The 18832-nt window shown below is 37.1% G+C and overlaps 1 protein-coding gene across 4 annotated transcripts in view; it reads left to right on the top strand.

The window, feature by feature from the left end:
* The window catches only part of USP40 (ubiquitin specific peptidase 40), a 93192-nt gene that overhangs the window by 56754 nt on the left and 17606 nt on the right, over positions 1-18832 (top strand). For all 4 annotated transcript variants that reach the window (XR_004027969.1, XM_030803617.1, XM_030803616.1 and 1 more), the window contains 5 exons: positions 1016-1102; positions 11759-11795; positions 13166-13230; positions 14953-15027; positions 18122-18248. Coding sequence is in view for 3 of the 4 variants with exons in the window: in XM_030803617.1 (XP_030659477.1) it covers positions 1016-1102; positions 11759-11795; positions 13166-13230; positions 14953-15027; positions 18122-18248 (391 nt within the window). In the remaining variant the exon portion in view is untranslated. The remainder of the gene's footprint in view (positions 1-1015; positions 1103-11758; positions 11796-13165; positions 13231-14952; positions 15028-18121; positions 18249-18832) is intronic.

The following is an 18832-nucleotide window of genomic DNA, read 5'->3' as shown; positions in this document are numbered from 1 at the left end:
AAGCCATACCCAGCTAATCAGCTTATTACAGTGCAGAAATCATAAGGATATTCTTACTGTGAATACCCTGTAGCAGGGTAATCTGGACTCAAATCAGGTTGCCCATGGTTCCCAAATTCACTTCATTACTTTCCCGACCACTTCCCCCTTAACTTGCTTTCCCCTGAACTCTAGCAAATAGTAGTGCATGACAAGCTGATAGGAGGGAAAACATGACAAGTGAGGTTGAGTTAGAAAGGAAAAGCAGGGCTATAAGGAACTGAATAAGAGATCAGATTTGTATTTTTCCTTTGGAGTCTTGAGAATTGTAATATTTGAATCCCTTAGCAGAAAATAAAATCATAAGCAAGTGACTCAGAAAAAACATACTAATGCTAACTGTGTGTGGTAATTACAAATTCCTTTTGGGAGTGATCGAGACAGAGATGGAGATGATAGTAGAAGAAATAGTGTATGTTCGCCAGGCGCGGTGGCTCATGTCTATAATCCCAACCCTTTGGGAGGCTGAGGCGGGTGGATCACCTGAAGTCAGGAGTTCAACACCAGCCTGGCCAACATGGTGAAACCCTGCCTCTACTAAAAATACAAAAAATTAGCTGGGCGTAGTGGCATGCACCTGAAATCCCCGCTACATGGGAGGCTGAGGTAGGAGAATCACTTGAACTTGGGAGGCAGAGGTTGCAGTGAGCCAAGATTGCTCCAGTGCACTCAAGCCTGGGCAATAAGAGCAGAACTCCATCTCAAAAAAAAAAAGAAAGAAAAAGGAGTAGTGTATGTGAGAGACATTTATTAGGAGTAAAAAACATTGATGATGAAGCAATTTATACTTCTGGGTAGGCATAATTATTGCTTAAATTGTAACAAGTTATTAATCATAGTCATATTTTCATATAAATTGAGATTTTTTGTTAAAGTTTCATGGGCCCTTGGCTTTACATTTTTTTAAGTAAATAATACATTTATTGGATTTTTAAATTCAGATTAAATTGCATTTACACGTCTGTCTTGATATTAGTTGTTCCTGTTTTTTGCAATGGGGAGTGACGTTCAACCTGGGACAGAAATGGAAATCATAGTAGAAGAAACAATATCTGTGAGAGATGTAAGTAATTTTACCTTTTGTTTTCAGAGGCTGTGTGTGTTTGTATGTTTGCTGTGAGGAACAGTGGTATCCTGTGTTAAGATTTGGAGGTCCTAAACTAGGCCTAATATGATATACTTCAGAGAATTATATGTACTCACTAGAGGAATTATTTTGGGAGCTTGACAACTGGTGAACCAACTGGATTTTATTTTTTTTTTTAGACAGAGTTTCAACTCTGTCACCCAGGCTGGAGTACAGTGGCATGATCTCAGCTCACTGCAACCTCTGCCTCCCAGGTTCAAGTGATTCTCCTGCCTCAGCCTCCTGAGTAGCTGGGATTACAGTTACCTGCTACCACACCTGGCTCATTTTTGTATTTTTAGTTGAAATGGGGTTTCTCCACGTTAGCCAGGCTGGTCTCAAACTCCTCACCTCAAGTGATCCACCCGCCTCGGCCTCCCAAAGTGCTAGGATTACAGTGGCGTGAGCCACTCCACTCGGCCTCAACTGGAAATTTTAAATAAGATTACAATTTTTTTCTTTCTATCAATAATACTTTTTTATTATAGAAATGTTGAATATATGGAAATTGATTAAAAGAAAAAAATGAAAACCTATCATTATTCTTTATCCTACCAATATTAACATTTTGGCATATTTTTTCTAGTATTTATATACACACACAGTGGTATGAATGTTTGTATATATGTGTGTATGTGATAAAGTAAATAATTATATTGCTGTTATTGAGAACTGAGACCTTTAGTATTGGAAAACAGAGAGACAAATAAAATCAACGTGGCTTAAAAAAACCTGTTCTCTTGAATTTGTAATAGAAAAATCTGAATGAACTTCATATATTTTTTCTTAAAAAATTTTTTTTTCCAGCTCTGTCCCCTGATACAGGTTAGAAAGAGTGACCAACCTGGTAGCAGCAGAGTACCCCTGGCACCCAGATTATAGCTGCCAAATACCATTTTCTGTGAACAGGAACCAGGGCATCTTAGAATAATGGCTGGTTATATATCTAGGTCAGGAAATGTATAAGATGAGCCTGAAACATCTTACCATCACAGAAAGCAGTGAAGCCGCTAACAAAGACTATTGGAATCATCAAAGAGATTGAGAAGCCCACTAGTCAAAGATGAGACAATTTGAACATGAGTGAGAAAAATAATAAAAATTAATTGAAACAAGTACATAAAATCTGTAAATCTGTGAGTTCATAATGATCCTATAATTATGCACTGTTACCTATAATGGATGCTAGGCAACCATAAAAGTAAAAAATAAAGCATTTTTTTCCTGTTTTTCCCTTGCAAACTATGTCCCAGGGTAGCTAAGGAGATAATGATGTTTTATTTATAAACATATTCCAACTAATAAATGAAGGCATTTTAGAATTTCACATTTTTTCAACTCCTAATAAATTAATGAACCTAGGCAATGATCCTCAAAGATTGCTAGCCCAAAAAAGAGCAACACTCAGACAACATAGAAATTCAGAACAATACCCATGCCCTTACTGCAAAAAACCAAACAACTGGACCTGAATCTGAGTAAGCCTCTAGGTCTAACTACCAATTTATAGGAAATACAGGAGGCATAGAAACAGGTTAAATTAGCCAAATGTAGGTCTGCAATTAGCCAAATGTAGATCAGAAAACTCTTCTACAAAAGATAAATTGCAGGGGACAAGGACAACCTATAGGTCAAAAGAGGCTTAAAAGACATAGCAACCAGTTGCAATGTATGGACTTTCTTTGGACCCTAACTCAAGCCAAAGGAACTTTAGTAATAATTTAAGAGAAAGTAGAGAAATGTGAACATTAGTTGGATATTTGTTGGTATTAAGGAATTCTTAATTTTTTAGCTGTCATAATCATTTTAGGTTTTTAAAAATCTTTATCTTTTAGAGATGCATAATAAATATTTACAAATGAAATTATATATCTGGCATTTGCTTCAAAAAACTCTGGGGCAAGGGCAGGGAAAGTGAGTGGGTTATTGACACATAAAACTGGCCATGGCAATACAAGTTGAGTATCCCTGATCCCAAAATCCAAAATGCTCCAAAAATTAAATTGACACATATTTATGGGGTACATTTTAATATTCTGGTACATATATGTGTTGTATAATGATTAAATCAGGGTATTTAGCATACTCACTACCTCATGCACTTAGCATTTCTTGGTGGTGAGAACATTCAAGAGCTTTTCTAACTATTTTTTAACATACGATCCTTACTGTTAACCATCATCACCCTACTATGGAATAGAACACTAGAGCTTATTCCTCCTATTAGATTGTAACTTTGTACCTGTTGACCACCCTCTCCCATCCTCCCCTTACCTCCCCCTCAGTCACTAGTAACTACTGTTTCACTCTCTGCTTCTATAATGTCAACTCTTTTTTTTTTTAAGATTCCACATATGAGTGAGGTCATATTACGGATCAACCTTTCTGTGCCTGGCTTCGTTCACTTAACATGATGTCTTCCAGGTTCATCCATGTTGTCACTAATAACAGGATTTTATTCTTTTTTATGGCAGAATAGTACCCTGTTGTGTATATATACCACGTTTTCCTTACCTATTCATCCATTGTTGGATGCTTAGGTTGATTCGATATCTTGGCGATTGTAAATAATGCTCCAGTAAACATGGGAGTGCAGATATCTCTTTGACACACTGATTTCATACCCTTTGGACACATACCCAGTAGTGGGATTGGTGAATCACATGATAGTTCTATGTTTAATTTTGTGAGGAACATCCATACTGTTTTCTATAATGGCCGTACTAATTTACAGTCTCACCAATAGTGCATAAATGTTCCCTTTTCACCACATTCTTGTAAATACATGTTTTCTCTTGTTTTTGATAGTAGCCATTCTAACTGGAGTGAGATGGTACCTCACTGTGGTTTTGATTTACATTTCCTTTATGATTTGTGATGTTGAGCATTTTTTGTGTGTGTACCTGTTGGCCATTTGTGTGTCTTTTGAGAAATGTTTACTAAAGTCTTTTGCCAATTTTTAAATCAGGTACTTTTTTTTTGCTGTTGAATTGTTTAAGTTCCTTATGTAATATATTCCGGATATTAACTCTTTGTTAGATTTTTTTTTTTAAGACAGTCTTGCTCTGTCACCCAGGCTGGCATGCAGTGGGGTGATCTCAGCTCACTGCAACCTCCACCCCCAGAGCTCAAGTGATCCTTCCATCTCAGCCTCCGAAGTAGCTGGGATCACAGGTATATGCCACTATGCTCAGCTATTTTTTTTTGTATTTTCAGTAGAGGCAGTGTCTCACCATGTTGCCCAGGCTGGTCTTGAACTCCTGAACTCAAGTGATCTGCCCATTTCGGCCTCCCAAAGTGCTGGGATTACAGGTGTGAGCAACCATACCCAGCCCCCTTTGTTAGATTTATACTCTGCAAACATTTTCTTCCATTCTATAGGTTGTCTCTTTACTTTGTTGTTTCTTTTGCTGTACAAAAGCTTTTTAGTTTGATATAATCCCATTTGTCTGTGTTCTTTTGTTGCCTGTGCTTTCGAGGCAACCAAAGCTTATTTTAAAAAGTCTTGCCTAACCCAGTGTCATAGTGTTCCCCCTATGTTTTCCTTTAGTAATTTCATTGTTTTAGGTTTTACATTTAAGCATTTAAACCATTTTGAGTTGATTTTTGTATTTAGTGAGAGTTAGGGAATCTAGTCTCATTATTCTGCATATGGGGATCCAATTTTCCCAGAACCATTTGTTGAAGAGGCTATCATTTTCCCAATGTGTGTTCTTGGCACATCTATCAAAAATTAGTTGGCTGTTAAGTATGTAAATTTGTTTCTGGGCTCTTTATTCTGGTGCATTGGCCTGCGTATCAGACTTTTTGCCAGTACCATGCTGTTTTGGTTACTTTTGCTTTGCAGTATATTTTGAAGTAAGGCAGTATGGTGCCTCCAGCTCTGTTCTTTTTGCTCACAGTTGCTTTGACTATTTGGGTTTTTTTGTGGTTCCTGATGAATTTTTTCATCCTTGGGATGAATACCACTTGATAATCATGAATGGTCTTTTTAATGTGCTTGTTAAATTCAGTTTGCTAATATCTTGTTGACAGTTTTTACATCTATGTTCATCAGGGATATTGGCCTATAGTTTTCTTTTTTTGTTGTTGAATCTACATCTGGTTTTGGAATCAGGATAATGCTGGCCTCATAAAATGAGTTTGGAAATATTCACAACTTTTCAATTTTCTGGAGTAGTTTGAGGAGAATTGATATTCTTTAAATGTTTGGTAGAATTCAGCAGTGAAGCCATTTAGGTCCTCAGCTTTTCTTTGATGAAAGACTTTTATTACTGAAAGCATTTTCTCACTTGTTGGCCTGTTCAGATTTTCTATTTCTTCATCATTTAATCTTAGTATATTGTATATGTCCAGGAATTTATCCATTTCTTCTGTTTTTAAATTTATTTGCAAGTAGTTGTTCATAATAGTCTCTTATGATCCTTTGTATGTCTGTGGTATCAATTGTAATGTCTGATTTTCATCTCTGACTTTTGAGTCTTCACTCTTTTTTTCTTAGTCTAGCTAAAGGTTTGCCAATTTTATCTATTAAAAGTACCAGTTTTTAATTTTGTTGCTCTTTTAGTTTTATTAGTTTCTACTTTGTTTATTTCTGCTCTGAGCTTTATTATTCCTTTCTGCTTCTTTTGGGTTTAGTTTGTCCTTATGTTTCTAGTTCCTTGAGGTTCATGGTTAGGTTGTTTATTAGAAACCTTTCTTAATTTTTTTTTTTTTTTTTTTTTTTTGAGACGGAGTCTCGCTCTGTCGCCCAGGCTGGAGTGCAGTGGCGCAATCTCGGCTCACTGCAAGCTCCGCCTCCTGGGTTCACGCCATTCTCCTGCCTCAGTCTCCCGAGTAGCTCGGACTACAGGCGCCCGCCACTACGCCCGGCTGCTTTTTTGTATTTTTAGTAGAGACGGGGTTTCACCGTGGTCTCGATCTCCTGACCTCGTGATCTGCCCACCTCGGCCTCCCAAAGTGCTGGGATTAGAGGCATGAGCCACCGCGCCCGGCCTCTTTCTTCATTTTTGATCTCGGCATCTATTGCTGTGAACTTCCCTCTTAGAACTGTTTTTGCTGTATCCCATGGGTTTTGGTATAATATATTTCTATTTTAATCTCAAGGCATTTTAAAATTTCCCTTTTACTTTCTTCATTGACTTAGTGGTTATTTGGAAGTGTATTTAATTTCCATGTATTTGTAAGGTTTTCAAAGTTTTTCTTTTTGATTTCTAGTTTTATTGTGGTTAGAAAAGATACTTGATATGATCTCTGTCTTCTTAAATGTATTAAGACTTGTTTTGTGGTCTAATGTATGATCTATCATGGATAATATTGTCTGTGCAGTTGACAAGAATGTGTATCCTGCAGCTGTTGATGGACTGTTCTATAAATATCTGTTAGCTCCATTTGGTCTATGGTGCAGTTTAAGTTTAATGTTTCTTTGTTGATTTTCTGTCTCGATGATCTTTCCATTATTGAAAGTGAGGTGTTGAAGTCCCTACTATTATTGTATTGCAGTCTTGTTCCCCTAGAGGTCTAATAATACTTGCTTTATATATTTGGGTGTTCTGGTGGTGTTTGCATATATATTTACAATTGTTATATCCTCTCGTTGAATCCCTTTATATCATTATAGATTATATAATAAGTTATTATATAATGACCTTCTTCTACAGTGACCATTATCAATTATAATGACCTTTTACAGTTTTTGAGTTAAAGTCTATTTTATCTGACATAAATGTGGCTACTCTTGCTCACTTTTGGTTTCTATTTGCATGGACTATCTTTTTCCATCCCTTCACTTTCAGACTATGTTTGTCTTTAACAGTGAGGTGAGTCTTTTTTAGGCAACATATAGTTGGGTCTTCTTTTTTTTAACCCATTCAGTCACTCTTATATCTTTTAATTGAAGAATTTAATCAAGGTTATTATTGATAAGTAAGAACTTACTCCTGCCATTTTGTTAATTGTTTTCTGGTTGTTTTGTAGATCTTTTTCTTCCTTTCTGGTTGTTTACTTCTGTGGTTTGATGGTTGTCTATGGTGCTAAGCTTTGTTTCTTTTCTCTTTCTTATTTGTGTATTTTCTGTCATTTCTTTCTTTGTGGTTACTGTGGCACTAAGATAAAGAGTCTTGTACTTATAATAGACTATTTTAAGCTGTATCCAACTCAACTTTGGTCATATAAAAATAGTCTAGAATTTTTTTCCCTTTCCTCTACAATTTATATTTTTGTTGCCTTAATTTACATCTTTATTGTGTCCTTAGCCACTAATTGTAACTGTTGTTGTTTTTGACTATTTTGACTTTAAACCTTCATGGAAGAGGATTGATAAATTTATATAGCACCATTGCAACACTGGGGTATTCCAAGTATGATTATGAATTTACCTATACTTGTGAGTTTTATACTTCCATGTGTTTTCATGATAGTAATTATCATCCTTTTGTTTCCAGTTGTAGTGCTCCCTTAAGTATTTTCTTGTAAGATTGGTGTAGTGGTGATAAATTCCTTTAGCTTTTGCTTATCTGAGATTTTTATCTTGCCTTTATTTCTGAAGGATAGCTTTGCTGGATATAATATTCTTGGCTGACAGTGTTTTTTTCCTTCTTACCCCCATTTTCTTCTGGCCTGCAAGGTTTCTGCTAAGAAATCCACTGATAGTCTACTGGGGATTCCCTTATATGTGACTTAATGCTTTTATCTTGTAGCTTTCAGAACTCTCTTTTTGTCTTTAACTTTTGAGAGTCTTATTATAAAGTGCCCAAAGAGGATCTTTTTGTGTTGAATCTAATTGGGGAACCTGTGAGCTTTCTGGATCTGGATGTCCATATCTCTCCCGGACTTGGGAATTTTTCACCTATTATTTAATTAAATAGGTTTTCTGTGTCTTTTGTCATTTATTCTCCCTCTGGCACTTCTATGATGAGAAAATTTATTCATTTAATGGTGTCTTGTTGGTCCTGTAGGCTTTCTTCATTCTTTTTAAATTGTTAATTCTTTTTATTCTTCTGACTGGGTTATTTCAAAAGACCTGTCTTCAAGTTCAGAAATTCTTTCTCTGATGAATTTCTGATTCAGATTATGAATTATTTTTTCTGATTTTGTTGAATTTTGGATTGTTTGTCTGCATTCTCTTGTTTATGAGTTTCCTTAAGATCATTGTTTTGAATTTCTCTTCAGGCATTTCATAAATATACTTTTCTTTGGGATTTGTTACTGGAGACTTATTGTGTTCCTTTCAGAATATCATCTTTCCTTGGCCCTTCGTGTTTCTTGTCTTCTTATGTTGATATCTTCACATTTACTTGAACACTTTTTCTAATTTTATGGAGTAACTTTTGTAGGGAGGAGCTTTTTCCTATAGATGGATTCTAGGGTATCTGTTGGAAATGATGTGTTGTTGACTTTGGTTCTTGGTGGGCTCAGTAGCATGATCCCTACACCAGTTCTTCAGCTGTAATCCTCATTAATGATGTGTACAATTGCCTCAATTTCCTAGGTTATGGGTGTTTGTGACAGAGGTGACATGGTTTGGTGGAGGAAAGGGTGCTGGTTTGTGCTGAGACCAAGCACAACCTGAGCATAGCTGTGTGTTGGTCTCTCTGGGGAGGGGGATACTGCCACACTTGCTATTGGGCTGGGTGCAGGCATGTGTGGGCCAGGCAGCTGTGCAGCGCTCTCTCTGGGGAGGCAGGGTCACTGCCAGATTGCAAAATCCAAAACTTTTTGAGCACTTTTTGACCCTTTGACATGACACTCAAAGAAAATATTCATTGGAGCATTTCAGATTTAGATTTTTGGATTGAGGTTACTTAGCTGGTAAGTATAATGCAGATATTCCAAAAAATTTTTTTAAATCCAACACTTCTAGTCCTAAGTACTTCAAATAAGGGATACTCAACCTGTAACTGGGACTGGGTGATGGGTATTTGAGGATCATTTTACTATTTTCTGCAGGTATTTTCCCAGTTTTTTGCTGGCCTTTTTAACTTTACATTTTTTAATTTCAAGGAAAGAAACCACAAAACTTTTCAAAAGTGATATATCTTCCTTTCTGTACTCTGTTGAACCCCTTGCAGGCAGACTTGTTCCTTGCTATGTCACTGAAACAGCTTATGTCAGAATCATTAGTGGCCTCCACATTACTATGTCCAGTGAGCAGTTTTTACTCTTCATCTTACTTGCTCTATCAGCAACATTCGATGTACCTGATGACTTTATTCTTTGAAACACTTTTGTCACTGGGCTCCAGAAGACCACAACTGCAGGTTTTCCTTATATCCCACTGGCCTACCCTTCTCAGTTTGCTGTCTCCTCCTCTTCTCTATATTTGAGCATTCTGCTGCCCAGTTCTTAGATTGGACCTCGCCCCAGAACATCCAACTGCCACTTGGTTGTCTAACAATCATCAAAACTAGAAGATATTCACAGTAAAACTCTTCTTATTCTCCCTGAAACATAACCCGCTCATATTTTTCTCTTTTTCAGTTAATGGCAACTCCGTTTTTTACTTGCTTAGGCTGAAAGCCTTGAAGTCATCCTTGATTCTTCTCTTTCTTACTTCACATTCAGTTTCACAAGGACATCTTTTTGGTTCTACCATCAAAATGTATCTAGGATCTGACCACATCTCATTCTGTTTATTGCTACCACCCTGTCAAACCTGTCATCTTTTTCATCTGAAATGAATTTCATCCATCAGCTTCCTAACTGATCTCCTTCCTTATAGCCTTGCACTTCCCAGGGTCTGTTCTTACAAAAAAGTTGAGTGATCCTTTAAAATGTAAGAGAGATTAGTCACTCCTATACTCACAACCCTCCTGTGGTTTCCCATTTTACCCAGAGTAAGAGGTGAAGTCTTAAATGTCTGCACAAGGGCCTATGTGATCTAGTTCTCTGGTATCATTTTTGTTATATTTTCAAACCTCCAACCATTTCCCCCTCTTACTCACTGTGCTTCAGCCACACTGGCCTTCTTGCTGTTTCTGAAATAAGGCTTTTATGCTCTCTGTTTCCCCTTCCTAAAACACAATTAAGTTGAGTGCTCCATTGTTTGATTGTTTTTCTTATTTATTTATTTTATTTTATTTTATTTTGAGACGGAGTCTCGCTCTTTCACCAGGCTGGAGTGCAGTGGCGCGATCTCGGCTCACTGCAGGCTCCGCGCCCTGGGGTTCACGCCATTCTCCTGCCTCAGCCTCCCGCGTAGCTGGGACTACAGGCGCCCGCCACCTCGCCCGGCTAATTTTTTTGTATTTTTAGTAGAGATGGGGTTTCACCGTGTTAGCCAGGATGGTCTTGATCTCCTGACCTCGTGATCCGCCCGCCTCAGCCTCCCAAAGTGCTGGGATTACAGGCGTGAGCCACCGCGCCCGGCCTGATTGTTTTTCTTAAATACAATGTTTAAGACTTTAAGTTTTCTTAGAATATAAACTTGTTTTCATTCATCCACTATATTTTAGTATAACGTGTTTTTATTGTCATTTTCTAAACAATCTATAATTATATTTTAAAGCCTTCTTTTATTTTTTATCATACAAGTAATCATGGATTTCTTCTCACTTTTTAAACTTCTAGGGCATTAACAATCCCCCTTGGTTATCACTCTATTCTAGTCCTTTCTCTAGAAGTCACTGTTGCAATCAAGTAACATCATCTTATCCACATCAGTAGAGTGTGTGTCTCTCCAGACCTTTGCTGTGCGTATACCAGCATGTGTTTATATACATACATATAGAAATGAAGAGTGTGCTTTGCTTCTGTGATTTCTTTTAAATTATAAATGGGATCACTTTGCATGTATTGTACTAGAACTTTGTTTCACTTAAAGTATTTTAAAGATCTTTTAAGACCAATATATATGAATCTGTTTTTTTCTTTGAACTGCTTTAAGACATTTCCTACTTTTTAAAAAATCTCCCATTAATGTGTATTTTGGTGGGGGTTTTTTTGCCATTTTTCTTTTATTACAAACAGTACAGCAGTGACTATCTTTATTTTTGCTCTCTTTTGCTCTAGTGTAATAGAAATCAAATTGTATTTGCTCGCTTGTCCAAGATTTAATTAGCAATGTTTTTCCCTCAAGAAATTGTTGTAGTTACTATTTGTGTTTTCTTTAAACTTTTGTTAATATGGTCTCATTTTTGCATTATGCCATGACATCACAGCTTGCACAGTTCTTGTGAGTTTTCATATGATCAGTTGTGTTTCATGGATGCTAAATAAAGGCTAATCGCCTTTTACAGGATTCCGAGTTTAATGTCTATGAAATTAGCTTGATTAATCATATCTGGCCAAAGACACACAGTTAATCCTTATAGGAAGAAAGTCATGGTTCAAACCGGGGAGTTGGATGAAACTTTGAACCAAGTCCTGCTTGCAAACACCAGAAACTGCTTTTTCCTCTTCCTGAATTGGCCCTATCTAGCCTTTAGAAAGGAAGCTGACTCGTGTATTATCTTCATAACTATGTCTGTCTTTACCTACTCAAGAATCATTAAATATAGTCAGACTTAAATAGGCCTAGGGTCGAAAAAGGGTGTTTGTCCTAGAACTGTAACTCAGAAGCAGAAAACTAACATTGGACATTGTTTTTCTTTACAGTGTTTAAAGTTAATGCTGAAGAAATCTGGCCTACAAGGTAAGTTACTTACCATGATGACATATTACTTAAAAGCCTAAAAGCCTAATAAAAAATTTTTTGACTTTTTTTTTCTCCAGGGTTGTAGGAAAAAAAATTTATAGGGTGTGGAGAAATAAAAAGTAGTTTACATTTCCATATGTACGTAATGAATTCTCCTGGTTCTTGTTGGCATGCTGAAAAAAAATTACAGGGTGTGGAGAAATAAAAAGTAGTTGACACTTCCATATGTACATAATGAATTCTCCTGGTTCTTGTTGGCATGCTGAAAGAAAACTAATGGTATAGCTCTGAGTAGAGAACTTAGATAAGATCCAGCAAAGGTACAAAGTAGGAATGTTTTACAGTGTTGGTGGGAATGTAAATTAGGTCAACTATTGTGGAAGACAGTGTGGCAACTCCTCAAAGACCTAGAACCAGAAATGCCATTGATCCAGCAATCCCATTACTGGGTATATACCCAAAGGAATATAAATTATTCTATTATAAAGATACATGCATATGTCTGTTCATTGCAGCACTATTCACAATAGCAAAGACATGGAATCAACCCAAATGCCCATCAATAATAGACTGGATAAAGAAAATGTGGTACATATACACCATGGAATACTATGCAGCCACAGAAAGGAATGAGATCATGTCCTTTGCAGGGTCATGAATGGAGCTGAAAGTCATTATCCTTAGCAAACTAATGCAGGAACAGAAAACTAGACACCATATGTTCTTACTTATAAGTGGGAGCCAAACAATGAGAACACATGGACACAGGGAGGGGAAGAACACACATTGGGGCCTGTTGGTGTGGGGGGGGGCGGTGGGAGTCGGGGAGGGAGAGCAGAAAAAATTGCTAATACATTCTGGGCTTAATACCTAGGTGATGAGTTGATAGGTGCAGCAAACCACCATGGCACACCTTTACCTGTGTAACAGACCTGCACATCCTGCACATGTACCCCAGAACTTAAAAAATAAAAAGAAATAACACTAAGATGTATACCACCTGGAGCCACGCAGGTCTTCCACTGATTCCTTTCAGTTTCATTGATTCCAAATTTCAGTGCATTCTGTTTCATGTCAGTATTTTTGTGGTATAGATGAGGGAATGTAAAATGAATGAAAAAAATAAATCTAAGATAACTGAAGCAACTTTCCAGGTGAGATCATGTCAGTGAGCTTGATGACACTTCATTCTGATTTCAGTAGTGCACTTTGCTGTTCTCAGACTTCATTAACGTGGAGGCCCATAGCTTTATTATCTGGAAAGGAAGTTAAGGTGCTCTGGGTGCAAGATATTCTTCTAGAAGTTACACGCAATGTCTCACTTAACCTCGAATTTTTTTTTAATCCCAATTTTGACTCCTTTATAGGAGATGCCTGGCATTTACGAAAAATGGATTGGTGCTATGAAGCTGGGGAGCCTTTATGTGAAGAAGTAAGATGATTTCTATACATTGTACTTTCATATGATTACATTTATGTCATATGTTCGTACAAGATATCCATTCCACTCATGAGAAAGCTTTAATTACTTTCTGTAGGATACAAATATCTATGAATGGGTCTATTTTACTTTTTTCTTACTATAGTTTTTTGATAAAGGGGAAGTCACAGTGCAGTGGGAACATTTCTGACATCTGTGGTAAACCCCCTTGCCATGAGAGTATGCCTCTAGGAGGAGCAGTTCATGAGAAGGCAGAGAACTTCACAGAACAAATGACACTTGAGCTCATGAAGGGATTTTATAGATACACTCTGAAGTTTTGGCCCCTGAATGTTTTGATCTCAGAGTTTCTCTGTAAGGTAATGGTGGCAGAATTTCTTACCAACCATTCCTAAGTTAGGCTTTGGTCCAAACTCTTGATCCAGCCAAACTCTTAGGGTAGCCTTAGGAATAATTTTATCACAGGATAGTTGGAATCTGGTTAGTCATCTTGTTGGTCCAAATAGCGTGCTATTTCCCAGTTCAAACGCGTAGCCTTAGAAGTAGACCCAAAATAAAGCTCTGTAGCAAGTCTGAGGGAGCTGTGGTCAGCCGCCCTTTCCCCAGTCTTCACCTGCCTGCTTCCTGTTCTGTAAGAAGGGGCACTGAATGCCAGCAGAAGGTTGATTTAGGGAGGTATGCTGGGGCCTTGCCCTGGAATGCTCTTTGCTGTTTAGCAGTCAGTAAGTCAGTAGCGATAGGCTCCTCTTGGAGCCTGGCCAGGAGTTTGACTGCCTGGAATAAGAAGTGGACCTCAAAGCATCTTTAGGACATAAAATTTGGATGTCAGAAGAATATATCTACCCAAATAGCTTCAGCATTTTCTTCTCTATTAATTCTCAAATTGGCATCAAAGAATTCAGCCAGAAGCCAACTCATTACCCTTGGAACTGGCTTCTCATTCCAGCCTTACCAGGTATCTTTCCCATCCTAATCTTCAAGAGTAAAATATGGTTTACCCTCCTTATCTTTCATTCTTCATGTTTCCTCTCAGCCTCCAAACTGTCAGCTTTTCCACCCCTTCCCTGACCATTCCCACACTTGGCTCCAGGTCCAAGCCTTCGTATGCCTCTCACCTAAATTATTATGGCTTTCCTGGGCCCAGGCGTTCCCTGCTTCAATGTCATGCGTATTGCAGCCAAACTGATCTGGAAAATCTCCTCAGAAATCTTGTGTGGCTTCTTCATTTCTATTCCATGTCCTGGGGTTAGTGCCTGCCCTTCCAGTCCGGTGTGACCTCCTAGTACTTTGCACTCGAATCAGTGTGGCCTCAGCGCTTTACCAAAACAAGCCATATTTACTATCAACCTTAACTTGACCCTTGTCCTTTTTTTCATAAGAAATTCCTTCTCTTATTTTCTCTAGCTTTCCAAATCCAACCCATCTTTTTAGGATTAATTAAAATTTCATCTTCTGTAAATCAGTCTCTCATTTCTCATCTCATCTAACTCCCTTGCCTCAGATCTTTTGTCAAACTTACAGCTTATGCCCCACAATTTAACAAATAATGCTGTACTGATTTTATAGTCTTAGCTTATTTCCTGTGTCTTCCATATCTGCTTATTATTCATTTAATTTTTGAAAAGATAATAGAGGCATGGGGTTTTAAAAAGATCCAGTGATCTGCTCCTTTCAGGAGTCATAAGTGACAAAAAAGCATTTCTGTCTTCCCAGGATGCAACACTGAAAGAACTTCTGATATGTTCTGGAGATACTTTGCTTTTAATTGAAGGACAACTTCCTCCTCCGGTAAGATGTTACTTCTGAATAGACATCTCATAAGTAATAATTATTGTTATCTGATTACAGAGATGATATAGCCTCATTTAGGGAAAACGGGGAAATTCAGACAGTCATAAGGAGAAGGGAGAACTTTCCCCAAAGGCTATCAATCAGATATGTTTCCTAACTTGTAAATATTCTCACACAAAATTAAAATCAATTATATATAACATTTTTATTTCCTACTTTTTATATTTGACATTTTAACCTTCTCATAAAATCCAAAAATAATCATCATATCCAAGGCAATGTTTTACTAACTTAATTCATCTATGTCCTCATTGTTGGAAACTTACCTTGTTTTTAACATTTTGTTTTTACAAATAGTACTGAAATAAGTCCTTCTGAAAATAGTTCTAAATGTGGAATTCCTAAGTCCAAAGGTGTGACCTCTTTAAAGCCTTGGTGTTATATGCAGTAGCATAAGAGAGGGCTCATTTCACTGCCCTTTCGTAAGCATTGCATAGCACTACTTTCTAAAACCAATATCGTTTCTTTTAAACTGAGGATGCACGTAAAGGTGAACCCAAAAGAGAAACAAATGGCCTCAAATTCCAAGACTCAGATAACTATTTGCTTATGATTAGAAAAGTCAGACAGTACAGAAGGCTGTGAAATGAAAAGCAGAAATCACTCCTACACCTTTTCTCTCCAGAGAGAGCCACAGTTAGCTGATTTTTCCTCCTGTATCCTTCTAAGAAAAACATTAAACATATTTGTTGCTGAAGGCAAATATGTGCATATCCTTTTTAATGTATTTGCTACATTGTTTTACACTTGTTTTGTTTGCTTTTATTCACTTACTGTATCTTGAGGAGCTCCTCATATCAGCACATACACACCTACCTTATTCATTTTCATAACTTTGTAGAATTCTATTATATTTTGTACAATGATCTTTAAAGTTAATTTTTGAATAGGCAGTACTCATGATACAAAATTCCAAATGTTATGAGAAAAGCAAGTGTCCATACTGTCTCTGGCTCCAGCCACCCAGCGTCCTCTCCCTAACAGGCAGCTGCTTTTCTCTGCATCCTTCCAAAGGTCTTTGCTTTTTAATATACACACACACTTGCACACACTGAAGTGTGCTAGCTTTTCCCACCTCATTTTTTGTTACTGAAGAATTTTAATAGGTTCATTAAGAGATAAAAGGTAGGCTAGGCGCGGTGCTTCATGTCTGTAATTCCAGTACTTTAGGAGGCCAAAGCAGGCAAATCGCTTGAGCTCAGGAGTTCAAGACCAGCCTGGGCAACATGGTGAAACCCTGTCTCTTTTCAATAAAAATTTAAAAAGTAAAAAAAAACAAAAAGAGAGATAAAAGGTGTTATTGTTACAACACTTAATTCAAACAATAGACAATGAGAATGTGAAGACTAACCATGTAAAATATTTTAAATACATAGTTCACTGTGTATATACATAGCATATATATCCACACATATACAGATTTATTCCTTTTTATTTGCACAAAAGAATATTTGCTAGGCAACCTATTCTGTACCTAGATTTTTTTCATTAATATTTTATTTCCTAGTATATGCTGTAAAGCTATCTCATTCAACTTAGTAGCTTCATAATATTCCATTGTTTGGAGAACTATAAGTTATTTAACCAGTCTCTTTTTGAAGAATATTTAGGTCATTTCCAGTCTTTTGTTGATACAAGTAACAATGTAAAAAATATATCTATTATATATATATATATATATGCCATTTTGCTTGTATATGAGTATATCTACAGCATAAATTCCTAGAACTGAAATTGCACAGTCTTTTTTTTTTTTTAGAAAAGGTCTGGCTCTGTCACCCAGGCTGAAGTACAGTGGCATGATCATAGCTCACTGCAAGCTTGATCTCCTGGGCTGGGACTACAGGCACACTGTGCCTGGCTAATTTTTAAACATTTTTTTATTTTTGTCTCGCTTTGTTGTCCACACTGGTCTTGAACTCCTGGGCTTAATCGATCCTCCCATTTCAGCCTCCCCAAAGTACTGGGGTTACAGCTATGAGCCACCAAGCCCAGCCAAAAATCTTTTAAAGAGGGTTCTTGAAGTTGGTTCATGGTTTTTGGTCCCATAAACAATTTGTAAGAATATTCTTGCATATGTGGCTTTCTATGCATGCACTAGTATATCAGAATGTAAATTCCTAAACGTGGAATGGCTGGGTCAAAGGAGTTGCACATTTTAAAATATGACAGGTACAGGCAAATTATTCTACAGAAACTTCTCAGCAGTTTATATTCCTGCTACCAACTTACAAGTGTTCAAGTTTACCCATATTTTGACCAACATAATTTTCTGGTTTTTGACAGTCTGCTAGGTGAAAAAAAAAAAATGGAATTTTGTTGTTCCGATTTACATTTATTTAATCGAATGAAGGTCGAATATTTGTTAATCTTCACTAATCTGATAAACAGAAAAATATTCTAATGCACATTTCTTGAACTATCTATTTAAAATGTTTTAGGTGGTTAATTTTTATTCTCATCTTCTGTTGTTGGAAATTAAGTGCTGCAACAGTAGCACCTTTTATCTCTTAATAAACCTGTTAAAATTCTTCACTAACAAAAAATGAGGTGGGAAGAACTAGCTAAATAAGTAAAACTGAAATTACAGGGTATGTATAAGACAATGGGTTTATTTCCTTTAGTTTGTATCAGAAACCTAACTTAGATCAATGGGCTCTTGCATCTGGTGATAAACGGCGCTGCTGGGACTGGTATCCTGGGCTGGCAGTGCTTGGACAGCGCCCAGAAACGCTGGTATAGTGTGTTCAAGCAAATGCGTTGTTCTTGTTTATGCTTCTCATTTATATCATCTACTAAGATACTTCTAAGCAAGGGACATTTAGTCCAGTCACCCCAAAGTCTGATTTTTATAATTTTAAATTTTTGATTGTAAAAACAAGTATAATTTATGACAGTTAATAAATCTAAAAGGAAAAATGATAAGTTCAAGAACATCTTAGGTCATCAAGATGTTTCTTTCTATGGAAGTAAAAGTGGAGTTTCACTTAATCTTTGTAATCACAGCAGTTAAACATGCTCCATTCTTCAGGGTTTCCTAAAGGTGCCCATCTGGTGGTACCAGCTTCAGGGTCCCTCAGGACAGTGGGAGAGTCATCAGGACCAGACCAACTGTACTTCCTCTCGGGGCAGAGTTTGGAGAGCCGCTTCTAGCCAAGGTGAGAACAGAATGGGATTTCAGCAGCCAGTGCATCATAAAGAGAAGTAAATTGACTGCCTGTGCTCTGAGAGTCCATTGAAATATTTATTTTTAAAATGTAAGATCTTGAAAATCAAGACCTATTAATTTCATAAGTCATTCCAGACATCACATAATAATAACACTGTGCCATTTCTGTACGTGCTCTGTAACCTCTGTAAAGCACTATATATCTTGTTGTTTATTATTATATCAATATATTACACTTTCCAAAGACTTTTATGTATCATCTCTCAAGATCCTCAGGGCAACAGGGGCCCCATTTATCACCATGTACCAGAATATTGAGACTTCAACCAGTTCTAGTGATGTCATTTTAGCCCACAGGGGCAGAGACCAGGAGTCCACATCCTACGTGTCTTCCAATCTTTCTGCCTCAAAACCCTCAGGAACTGCTTCTAGGGCATTTGATATCATCTCACTGACTTCTGAGAAGGAATATAGACAAGTACAAGCATGTTGTCTTACTCAGCACTTAGCTGCACACATGATGGGCAGAAGTCACTATCAGTGAGTTCAGTTGCCCTTGTACAAAGAGGAGTT

The sequence above is a fragment of the Nomascus leucogenys genome, chromosome 22a (assembly GCF_006542625.1).
Source record: "Nomascus leucogenys isolate Asia chromosome 22a, Asia_NLE_v1, whole genome shotgun sequence".
NCBI classification, from domain to species: domain Eukaryota; kingdom Metazoa; phylum Chordata; class Mammalia; order Primates; family Hylobatidae; genus Nomascus; species Nomascus leucogenys.
The sequence above is the reverse complement of the archived record's forward strand: the minus strand, read 5'-3'. Positions and strand labels throughout refer to the sequence as shown.